We start from the raw sequence: 12,925 nt of genomic DNA on the forward strand, positions 1-12,925 counted from the left end.
GATCGATGTTGCCATGGTTACTAAAAATAGAAATTTCTGTGAAATTCCTTTAAAACGCTACTCCTCCTACAGTTTTGGTCTGATTTCAATATAACTTGGCATACAAGTAGACTACACTAGACTACACTAAAATACATAAACTAGTGCAATGGTTTTTGATTTCGATGAACGGTGTTGCCATGGTTACTACACTTAGAAATTTCTGTGAAATTCATTTAAACATGTTAAAAAGCTACTGCTCCTACTGGTTTGGTCTGATGACAATGGCTTCTTTTCTCATTCTTTGTTATAAGTACAAACCAGTAGAGCTACAGTCTCGACAGAGACTTCTGGTCTTAAATTAGTGTCAAACATCATAAGCTGATAGATATTGAGGTAAGCATTTCAAGTGTATCTTTTTTACCTTGACCTTTCATTTGACCTTGAGCTCACTTTTATCCATTTGTGTTTCAGTCAGTTTAAAGAAACCATTAATAATATTTTTTCAACTTCATATGCTGATATTTACTGATAAGACTTACTTTTCAACTGAATCAACAGTTTTTGACCTTGGCATTTCCTTTGACCTTGATGTCACTTTAACGAAATTAGTGTCAAACTTCATATGCTGATACATACTAATGTGAGCAATTCAACTGCATCACTATTCAAGATATTCTGATCAAATTTTATACACTCATATAAATTTTCATGTTGCTTTACTACTATATCCTCGGCGGGGCATTCATGTCCTATGGACATATTTCTAGTTTAAAAAATTGTTTTCTATAGAATAGCAAAGCCATGGTTTACTAGTGATATTTATATGGAAGCATCCTCAGATAGTGTAGAATTAAATTTCTTCAAATCATAACCTCCAAGGGTAAAGAAGGGCCTCATTGGTGAATCAAAGTTTTACATAGGAAAATAGATGGAAAATCCCAAAAATAGAAAAGCTATGTTTAGTCATATTGACATTTAAGCATCCTCATCCATTGAATATTTAAATTTGTTCAAATCATGAGTACCCTTTGGTGTAGGGAGGGAAGCAATGGGGAGTCAAATTCAATTATTACAAAGTCATATATACAAACAAAATGTTAAAAAAAAATTATAAAAATCTTTTTTCTTAAGAAGTTATATGCAGTGTTGATATGGAGGCATTCTCATTTAGTATTAGAATTCAAGCCTTCTCACGAACCCCCCCCCTCCCTTCCTCAGTAAACTTTTCAGTTCTGATCTGATTAATGTGCATTTTCCTAGCTGATGTGCTCAGGTGAGCGATGTGGCCCCTGGGCCTCTTGTTTGGATGCAGGACATTGGTGGCAAGGATTGCCATCTGACTTTTGTGACATCATAAAGTTGATTGTTTCTTCATGGAATTTTTGCATGTCAGACAATCACACTAATTGCAGCACATTTCATTGGAAATGAGACATTGGACTCTGGCATGACCATCTGATATAGACGTTCGTATCGACATTTACCATCAGGTTTTGGTGCAGACCCATTGGACTTTGGTGAGACCATTAGACTTTGGCATCACCATCAGACTTTGGAGTCTTACACATAATTATAAATGTCATTTTATTTTTCATAGAAAGTTCCAGTATTTGTCACAACAAGGATTCTGTGAGAACAATGCTTAGAGTTGTACATTACCTCAGACAACAACCAAGAAATCAACACGGGTAAGTGCTTAACAACGTTTGATCCTGATATTTAAAGTCTTAATTTTTTGCCAAGTATATTTTTAGTTTCTACATACATAGCTTAATTAAAATTCAAATCAAAAAATGGGGGTCAATATGCTTCTTTGGCCGCTAAGGTACATTTAATATGACTTTTTGCACTGAAATTTGTGTCTTAAGTAAAAATTACATCTTCGACATTTTCCCTCCAATATTTTTATCCAATTAGTACATGAAACAAAATGAACTCTAAGTCTATTTAAAAAAAGACAATTTAAAATCATGACCAAGAAAGTGTTTCCATTTGCTTCGCATAATCAATTACTTGACCTTTCTACACTAATAAAATGTGATTTTTCTGGCATTGAAAATTCAGTAAGCAAGAAAATTATTTTAAAGTCTTAAACTTTTCCTGAATTTAAGCAAATAGGTCATAGGTATCTTAAATATTTAGAAAATAACATCAAAAGTGCGGGTATATGATATAAATTTTCAGATATTACTAAAAATGTGTCAATTTTACGTTAAAATTGGCTCAATTTTTCCCAGATTTTCAGAATATATTGACTATAGATGGGTGCGTTCACAGTTCTACCATTAGTACCAACTTTCAATATACCATTGGTACAATAATTTGACAATGGTACCAACTGTACCAATAAACCCTGAACGGGTATTGGCATACAAATGTAACAATTTTACCAATGTTACCAATGGGAGTCCAATGGAGACATTGGTAATACTGAATTATAGATTTCTTTGTCTTCTAAGTTATTGGCACATGCCAGAATCGCAAGAAAATCATAGCAGACTCATATCCGACAAGCAAACCACATTAGGATCACACTTCTTTAGTTGCCATATCTATGAGTTTTATATAATCCATTTAATGGATCATGTCTAAATCATACTTCAAAATCATGAATATAAGTGTTTGATATGATTTTTATGTGATTTTGGCATGATTTGTTAAAAAGGATTAGAGGAAAAATCGTTTATATCATTGTAAATCCGGGATCCCAGTCTTTCTAGCTTGTTGCCATGTCGATAACTAGCTGTGACGTCATTTACCAACACTAACCACACTCTAGACTGTCTGCAGAAAAATATACCATTGGCAAAAAACATTGGTACCAGTGGCATGCCAATGGTAATTAATTTTACCAACGGCAACTTTTGTCTACCAACGGCAGAACTGTGAACGCACCCGATGTCACACTTCATTGAAAGAATTCATAAGAAATAACTAAAAGATATTTCTGAACCAGCATAACACATTTCACTGCAAAAACAGCTTTGTGTGCAACCAGCATGGAAAAATAGGAATCTAAAATTAACAGTACTGTTATAGTTCAAAAGGGAAAAACTGATCTCTTTCTTTTAAAAAAAAAAAAAAATTCCACCACAAAATATAGTCCTTAGCTTAATTCCACTTGAATGGAATTTAAATGTTGTTTTTCATTGAATAATTAGTTCAGTTTGCATCATAGAATTCAGATTTAATGTTAGATCTTAAAATTGATGCAGAATTTTATAAATAAAGGACAGGACCAAAATCCCCTCAAAAGCTCAGGATTGCAAGCCCTTAAGGTAGTCTGATCCTTGGGTTCTGAAAACAGGCATTGAAGAATTGAAAATGCTGATAAAAATGTCTGAATTCTCAAAGTAATGTGTTTTACTAAGTAAGTATAATCTTCACTCATTATTTGACAGACTACACCTCAAATAATACAACACTTAAGCTGTAAGCCAGGCTAGCTTAGTGGCCCACAGCTAGCTGGCATTTATTTAACAACATCCATAAAAAACAGGCATACTTTAATGTGTATGTGATCAATGAAGTATTGCAATGTTTTTGTTAACAATATGTGACATGCTATGCATTATACCCCCTATCAAAGACACTAAAAACCGCCCAGGAAAAAAACCATAGGTGAGTAACTATGGAAAACCTGTGTCCGTCGCTATGTAAATATGTCTCAAGGGAGAATGTCGGACATACATTCAGTGCAGTGCTTGGTATGCATAAAACCATAGATGTGCATGTACAATAAAGAAAAATCAAAATATATGACAATATTGTTGTTACTATTATATATGTGACGCGCCAAGCAAAAACCTCCCTTAACGAAGAATTTTGACATTTTCAGATTTTTATTGATTCTTGTAGAGTTTTTCTTTCTCTTTCGTTTGATGTATAACATGTCATATATTTCTGTGTATAAATGTATAAAATATCGCATGACAAAGACGGAAAATTATGGAACGCCATCACTGCCTTATAGCATACAACTATGCATTTATTATGTCAATTTACAATTACGTGATGTGAACATATCTTTACGTTATGTCATTTTTTATGAGATTATGTGAAAATATCTTAACATCATGTCAATGCTGCATTACATGAAGTAAATGCATTCTTTTATTATGTCAGCACTTCATAACTTGAAGTAAAAAATCCATTATGTGAAGTGGTTATGTGTTTACATTGTGTTAAAACTTTATTACGTGAAATGAATGCTTCTTTACATCATTTCATTTCTTTAATATGCGAGGTCAAAATTGCATTATGTCAAGCAAATTGTGTTTTATAATTAATCTTATCATTACATGAAGTCAAAAGTCCATTCCTTTTTGAGAGTGTATATTTCTATTATATCAAAACATTATTACGTGATATGCATTTATCGTTATTTTAAGTCGGAAGCATCATGATGTGATGTGAACACATCTTACCTTTATGTCAGTGCTTTATTACATGGTGTAAAAACTGTATAAAATAATGTGAACATATCTTTATATTATATCAACACTTTATTACATTATGTCAAAACTCCATTCCGTGATGTGGATATATAATTACGTTATGTCAACCTTTTCTTATGTGATTTAAAATATCTTTATATTGTGTTAATTCTTCATCATGTTGATTCCAAAAGTTCATTACCTGATGTAAAAATATATTTTCATTATCTCAAAGCTGTATATCTGGTATATAATGAATGTTGACGACCGTGTTTTAATGACTGGTAAGAAGGGGGGGGGGGGTGCTTCTCATTGATTAGGACGAATTTCAGGCACATAATATCAACCCCCCCTCTTTTTTCATATATAATTTTACTATAGAAAATGTAATGTTCATGGAAAGCACAGCCCCATCCCCACTTTTTCTTGAAGCATAGTCCACTAAGGGTAATGTAGTATATTTGAAAAAAAAAATTAAGGAATTAGTAAATTTTTCGAACATTCCAGTGCCAGAATTCTATTACAAAAATCTATATACCAGTCTAAATCAGTTGAATATGCCTTAGAAAGCATGCATGGGCACATATCAGTGGCGGATATGGGAATCTTGAACAAGGATGGGGGACGGTATATGGTTGGAGACCAGGGGGGGGAGGGGGGGGGGCTCCTAGGCTTTATAGTTTTATAGAAAAAAAGTTTTCAACTTAATTCAGTTAATCTTATGCAATGTCCTACTAATTAAAACCAATAAATTTATTAATCTTATGTATATTTTGGTCACTAAAGATGGAAGGACAGGATTCTTGCCCCCAACCCCAAACCCACCGTTGCACGTTTGTTATACGGTGTGTTAACACTTTAATAAAAAGGAGAGGTAGAGACTGATAAAAAAAAAAACATATGACAATGTTCCTAATAAGATAAGAAGTTTAAGACTTCTATAAAAAAAAAAAAAAAAAAACAATTCAAAATGAAAATAAAAAAATGCTGCTCAACTCATAATATTTGATTTATTTAATTATCAGATTTAAGTAAACGCCATTGAAATTCGAATCTGACTTTAATTCACAGTTACAGTGTGAAGGCATTGAGCTGCACGTTTCAAGATTGTCAATCATTTGTCGCTTTTCGTTTTCATTTAATATGCCATTCCCAAATCGCCGAGAATTTCTTCTACGACTGTTTTCTCTCCCGCCATTTTTAGTGCTTGCGGAACGCGGAAAATACGTCATGCTCATATAAAGGCCGAGGATACCCGTGTTCGCATAACGTAATAGTGAATCGACATAATGTAGAAGAGTGCGCACAGTATAATATGAGCTTTCCACATCTGATCAATACGAAATAGCCTAAGATACATGTATGCTGACAAGAGGCTGAGCATTTTTGACACAATGTAAAGACACAATGACATAACGTCATAACGATTTGTCAAAAAGAAAGGGCAAATTCACATCACGAAATTGATTCACGTCGTCATGTAGCATATTGATGACATAATGTAGTAAAAGAATTGACCATATGTGACAATTTTTTGACATCATATAATGAAATTCTGACATTGTATTATAGGGACTTGATATCAAATTAAAATAAATTCACATCAGGTAATGAACTACTTAGACCAAATAGTAGAGAGTGCACATAATGTAATACTGAGTTGAAATTATATAAATGTATCTTAACACCACGTAAAAATCTTTTGACATAATTTCACAAAGAGCTGATATAATGCAATGAAAGATTGCCGCAATATAATTGAAGTGTTAGTAAATGTCATAAAAAAGTTAACATAATGTAAAAGAAAGTTGAGATAATGCAATAGTAGTGTGTGTAAATGACATAAAGAGTTGACATAATGTAATGGAAGGTTTAGACAGTGCAATAGTAGTGTGGGTTAATGTCATAAAGAGTTGACATAATGTAATGGAAGGTTGAGACAATGCAATAGTAGTGTGGGTTAATGCCATAAAGAGTTGACGTAATGTAATGGAAAGTTGAGACAATGCAATAATAGTGTGGGTTAATGTCATAAAGAGTTGACCTAATGTAAAGGAAAGTTGACACAATGCAATAGCAGTGCGAGTAAATGTCATAAAGAGTTGACATAATGTAATGGAACGTTGACACAATGTAATCGCAGTGTTCTGCTATAAGGCAGTGATGGCGTTCCATAGAAAATTTACTTTGACGTATAGTGTACACGTGCATAACTTCATGAATTTTCATAATGTAAAATCGTAAAATGACGTGAAGCTATATACATGTAACGATTTGATGATATATATTTTCAAATATTTGATTTGATTCCCTTAAAAATAACAATAATTAAGATTTTTAATCGTAATGATAAAAATAAACATTGTAAACTATATCTTTAAAAAATGAAAAGAAGGGGGGGGGGGGGGGGGCACCGAAATGATTGACAAGGGCAAAATAACAAAATGTCACTCAAATCAAAAATCTTCTCTTCCTCTAAAAGCTATTCTAATTTATGTCTTTTTAATGCAAGAAAATGGCAGACAACAGTAAAAGGAAATAAGCAAAATTTAGATGAAAAAAATCCTATTGTGGTAGTACAAACTATATATGCTCTTCTTCCTAAACAAGCTTGGGCTAGCATGTTAACCCTTAATCTCATTTGGTAGGGCACTGGACTGGCAAGCCAGAGGCCTCGGGTTCAACCCCAATTAAGCAGAGGCATTTAATTGTCTCTTTTACACTATCAAAGTAGTTATCTTAAAAAAGTTCGAGACAGCCCCTACCACCCCCTCCCCCGGGCATTAAAAGTCTACACAATACATAGTATATAAAAAGAATTTTTTTTGTCATAGTTTACGTTTTAAATACCTGAGTTTTTAAGGAGTACGATAGGGTTTTTTGTCCCCCGCTTTCGCGAAAGCAAGGGGACATTAAATCTCATTCATCTGTCTGTTGTCTGTCTGTCACAAAAACTTTAACCTTGCTCATAACTTTTGATGCAGTGAAGCTATGACTTTCATATTTCACGTGTGTATTTCTAGTGACAAGACCTTTCTGAAGGTACAACCAAATTTGACCTTTTGACATTGACCTTGGAGTTTAACCCATTTTTACACAACAATTCCAAACTTTTACTTTGGCCATAACTTTTGAACGGTAAACACTAGGGCTTTCATATTTCACATATATATTATTTGTGCAAGACCTTTCATTGAATACCAACAACTTTGACCTGTTGACCTTGAACTTGGAGATTTCTGTACTTATGAAAAAACTTTAACCTTGGCCATAACTTTTGAATGGTAAGGGCTAGGACTTTCATACTTCGCAAATGTAATCCATGTGAGAAGACCTTTCATTGGATACTGAAAACTTTGACCCTTTGACCTTGGAATTTGACCTACTTTTTAAAACCTTTAACCTTGGCCATAACTTTTGAATGGTAAGGGCTAGGGCTTTCATACTTCACATATGTGATTATTGTGAAGAGACCTTTCATTGGATACCAAGAACTTTGATCCTTTGACCTTGACCTTGGAGTTTGACCTACTTTTTAAAAACTTTAACCTTGGCCATAACTTTTGAATGGTAAGGGCTAGGGCTTTCATACTTCACATATGTAATCATTGTGAGGAGACCTTTCAATGGATACCAACAACTTTGACCTTTGACCTACTTTTTAAAAACTTTAACCTTGGCCATAACTTTTGAATGGTGTGGGCAAGGGCTTTCATACTTCATGTATGTAATACTTGTGGCAAGACTTTTCTTAAGAAACTACCAATATATATAATCTATTCTGTCATACGGGGTCATCAGCTTCACTTCTTTATAACTTTTGATTGAGAAGAGAAAGGACTTTCATATCAAGCATGTGCTTTACCTTTGACAAGTTTTGACATAATATGTCATAAAAAATTACATCCCACCCTCAAAGACACCGAAAGCGGGGGACCACAATTCTTTGAATTAGCTTGTTTTCATCTAAAGGATACCACATTTCTTTTACCACGTCTACTATTTGTATTTACATGTTTTAATTTCGAATGTTTTACTACGGGAAAAAAGTATGCATCATCTCTGAAGACTTTTTGGGTTATTGATAAGATATTCTGCATCCAGGAATAAATTGTATTTGTCTCTTGTAGTAGAGTTCGATCCTTTTCTTCTTTGGATGTCGTTATCAAAACAGTCTTTAATTCACATGAGGAACTTGTAAGTTGTCAAACTTGTTTCCAATCCTTTTGTATATCTCAATAAATGCGTGTTCAAATCAAAAATAATTAAGATTATTAAAAGTGTTAAATTAAAGTTTAAACCATTATTCCTTGTAAATCTTTAAACATTTGATAAATTTTTCCTGGCCCTCGATTTCTTATTTTATATTTATGCTTAAATTATTGAAAAGAAATATGTTTAGAATCATTTCATAACTAAATGAGTTTGCATACTTTTCAGTAAATCAGAATGTAACACCCACCCCATCCAATAAAAAATATGTGTATTTATAAAAATATGGTTTGAAAAAGAAATTCTGCAATTTATATGCTTTATGAGGATGACCATGAATTAATTCTGACTGATTATTGTATAAAAAAGATCTAGTTTAAAATTGGAATTATTCCGATCATTGGAATTTGGGGTTTTCAAGAAAAAATCCCTTAGTTAGACTAACTTAGACAACTAACAAGAATTTCCATTGCATTTTGTTAGTATTTGACTAACTTAGTTAACTAACAAGAATTTCTATTGCAAATTGTCTTAGTATTTGACTAACTTAGTTAACTAACATGAATATTTCTAATAAAATTTGGCTTAAGTTAGTTTTAGAATTTAAGTTTTTTTCTATTTATTTTATAATTATTTTGTGTTAATTTATTTTATTTGTTTCTGGAATGTTGTTTGTGCTGGTGTTCTTTTTTTTTCTTTGCATACATTTTATTTTTTTGGACTTAGCATAAAGTCAAGGCTTGGTCAGGTTTTTGTCAGTCTCAGCAGGGTTAGTTAGCGCACGTGTAAAATGAGGTTAGTCATGCCAGGCACAACTAACCCCTACTGCGCCTGCGCCACTACTTTCTAATCGTAGATTATGATAAAAAACGTTCAAATTAACATCCCATCGTGAATAATGTTCAGTAAATACTCTCAAAAGATTCCAGAATCCTCACCAGCTTGCGTAAATTTCGTAACTCATAACGTTTTTCACACTCAAACGCCGAGGAAGGTCGGGTCATTTCGTTGTCTCCAATTTTTCACTAACCTTGCAGCAAGAAAATGCTGTAGTAAATAAAAATATGTTAACAATAGGAAAATACTTTGAAACGCGGAGAAACACGAAGATATGTAGCCTCCTTCGGTCTAAACACAGCCAGTGCAGACACAGCGCGGCATCACTTCCGCTGTGACGTCAGATTCAATTGTAGCTACTCGGCTATTTCCGAAATCCTCTTCGGGTCTTGTTCTCGTATACGGAAAAGGACGAGTTTGATCCGAACGCCCCTCCATTATGTAAAAGGAATATTATGGTTTCATTTGTAATATTCTTTGGACAGTGTTATCCAATATTTTAGAAAATGTTAATTAATAAATATACATAAAGTCTTGTGACGAAATTACTTCGAAACACGTATATATTAGATTTAATCCACAATATTAACGTACCTTTCTTCGGTGACCCAATTTTTTAAGCAATAAAAAGTAATTTCTTTATCCAATCAAATACCAGCTTATAACCATAATTAAATTAAAGAAGTATATAACATTACATCTTTTTCACTTCCATAGATGATGTAAGTTATAGAAAAATACATCGTCTTTGTTGCACTTTTGTGTGCAAGTAATAAGAACTGTACATAATTTTTGATGGCTTGCCAAGGATATTGATAAATACATGAATTGAAGTTTAGTTTAAAAATGTAATTCTCTATAGATACGACACAGGGGATTTGACTTGGCCACTTCTTCCGGAATTAGTTTTTAGCTGTTGATTTAAAATCAATATTTTGAAGAAAGAGCTTTTGAGCTTCTCAGTTTATTTTGTTATTGTTTAACACTTTCTCATGTTGTACGCAAAAAAGTAGGAAAAATTCGCTCCTGTGTCTGCTCTATCTCTTTGGAAACTTGTAAATTTACAGTATGGATGCTCGCATACATTGTACAGTGACTGTCCCACTTTCTACGATATTTTATGATTGAGAATGAAACAGATTGACTTATGTTTATCGACATTTCCTGGGAAAAAATTAAACATTCCGTTATTTTGCTTCATGTTATGTATTCATAACCCGTTTGTTGAGGTTACATGATACATCGTTAAAATTGTTATAAGTAATACAAATTAATACAAATTATTTGAACACTTTTAAAACATTCCAACCTAATATTATTTCACATAGGCATCTGAAACGGGGTGGGGGGGGGGTATTTGGAAAAAAATTTTGGTACTGAATTTCGAACCTACCCCCCCCCCCCCCCCCACCAATAGGATTTTCGTGTTTGTGAAAAGGACATCCCCCCTTTTTTCCATTTTTTTTCTTGTCAGGGTTTTTTTTGAAGGTTTGATTTATTTTTTACACTAAGCACTCCCCCCCCCCCCCCCCCCACTTTCAATTTGCTTCCGACACTAATGTTTTAAGCATGATTTTTTACCAAAGAAGAAAAAATAAGGTGAAGAGGTGACTTTAACGTTTTGGATTCCTGAAAACAACATAATGTAACGCAGTCACCAGTGCTTTTTAATGATTTTATTTTAACCTTCAATATTAAGGATTTATTTAACCTGTAATAATTATTTCCCCGACAAAGATTTTACTACCAACATTTTATGATTTCACATCTACCTTGGAAAATAATAATCTTGTTTCCTTCTGTTGAATTGCAATATAAAACTAGTGCTAATTGTATCGGGGACCATTACAGATGTTCCCCAAACATTCCCCAAATCCCTTTTTGTGCCTAATTCCTGTAAGACATTTTTAAAAATATGATCAGTATCGAAGGATTTCATCAAAGAATTATAAAAGCTACAATGACATCAACTATATGTCATTTAACTCATTGTAGGCGCACGCACGTGCATGCACATGCAAGATGATTATGGCATGATGTCTAAACAATAAAAATATCTATATATTGTGAGAATAAATAAAAAAAATCTTTACAATATACATTTTACTGTTTTTAAAAAAATATTGGCCATTTTGCGTATTTCGTGCATGCACGTGCATGAATGCATGTTCGTGCATTCATTTTGTTAGTACCATTATGTAGGAATCCATTTTACCTATTTATATTCTAAATTGTATCCCGTTTCGTTGAAAAATAAGAAAGTTATGGATATTTAAAGTTTCAGCCAATCAGATTGCAGCACACGTGCATGCGCATGCTTTTCATGATAATTCTTATATACCATTCTGTAGATCTTTATAATGTATAACCATGTTCAAAATTTCAAAGGATTTTGTCGAAAAACAAGAAAGATATTGAGACTTTAGTTTCAGGCAATCAGAGCGAAGCGCACGTGCATGCGCATGAGATCTTGCTATCCTTATATTATGAGTTTCAAAACATTTCACCAAAAATTTAAATAGTTACGTCTATATCAATTATATTGGACATTTCTGGTGTTGCACGTGCGTGCTCTTGCAAGCACACGTGTATGCACATGCTTTCATGATAATTCTTATATATCATGCTGTAGATCTCCCTAATGTATGACTATGTTAAACATTTCAAAGGATTTTATTAAAATACAAGAAAGATATTGAGACTTTAGTTTCATCCAATCAGAGCAAAGCGCAAGTGCATGCGCGTGAGATCTTGCTATTTTTGACCATGTCATCTTGTCTATGCTACTAATATATCCTTATATTATGAGTTTCAAAACATTTCATCAAAAATTCAAAAAGTTACGGGTATATTCATTATATTGGTCATTTCACGTGTTGCAAGCACGTGCGCGCAAAATGACCTTCGTTCGGCAAATCTACACATAGGTTACACAAAAATTAATTTTTATGCTCACAAATGCATTAAGCTTGACATTTTAACATGCCTAGTGACCCTAAAAAGGTTTCACCTTAGTCAAATATGTAGTTTACAAGATCACTTGCGGAAAAGATTTTCCCAGGAAGAAGAAAAATAACTGACGACGCCGGACGTATTTTGACGACACAAAGCTTGACATTTTGAACAACTTTGCTTCTTTGACGTATTACAAAATTGAAAGTCAGAATTCTTCACAACTTTTGTTATATTCGTTTTAACAAAATATTTACAAGTAAAATGATATGATAGAAAAAGTGTTAAAAATTTTGAAACGCTCAATATGACTTCTTTCAGTCCATACCGAGCGTTAACGTGCAGTACTTCCGGTGAAAGTTAACAACACAATGCAAATCTACATAAGTTGCTCTACCTTTCTGAAAAGGTTTCATCTCCCTGTGATGAACGGTTTTTAAGAAGAGCGACGGACAAACTGACCCTTAAAAATCACAAAACTGCGAAAATCTCTGAACCGGAAGTGA

At 33.2% G+C, this 12,925-nt stretch overlaps 1 protein-coding gene across 2 annotated transcripts in view; it reads left to right on the forward strand.

Moving 5' to 3' along the window:
- Window positions 1–12,925, forward strand: part of LOC134252051 (serine-protein kinase ATM-like) — a 294,279-nt gene that overhangs the window by 117,986 nt on the left and 163,368 nt on the right. For both annotated transcript variants that reach the window (XM_062734480.1, XM_062734485.1), the window contains one exon: window positions 1,580–1,670. In XM_062734480.1, coding sequence (XP_062590464.1) covers window positions 1,580–1,670 — 91 coding nt within the window. The remainder of the gene's footprint in view (window positions 1–1,579; window positions 1,671–12,925) is intronic.

This window comes from Saccostrea cucullata, unplaced genomic scaffold, assembly GCF_032062105.1.
Source record: "Saccostrea cucullata isolate Sc308-1 unplaced genomic scaffold, CSIRO_AGI_Scuc_v1 ctg1, whole genome shotgun sequence".
NCBI lineage: Eukaryota > Metazoa > Mollusca > Bivalvia > Ostreida > Ostreidae > Saccostrea > Saccostrea cuccullata.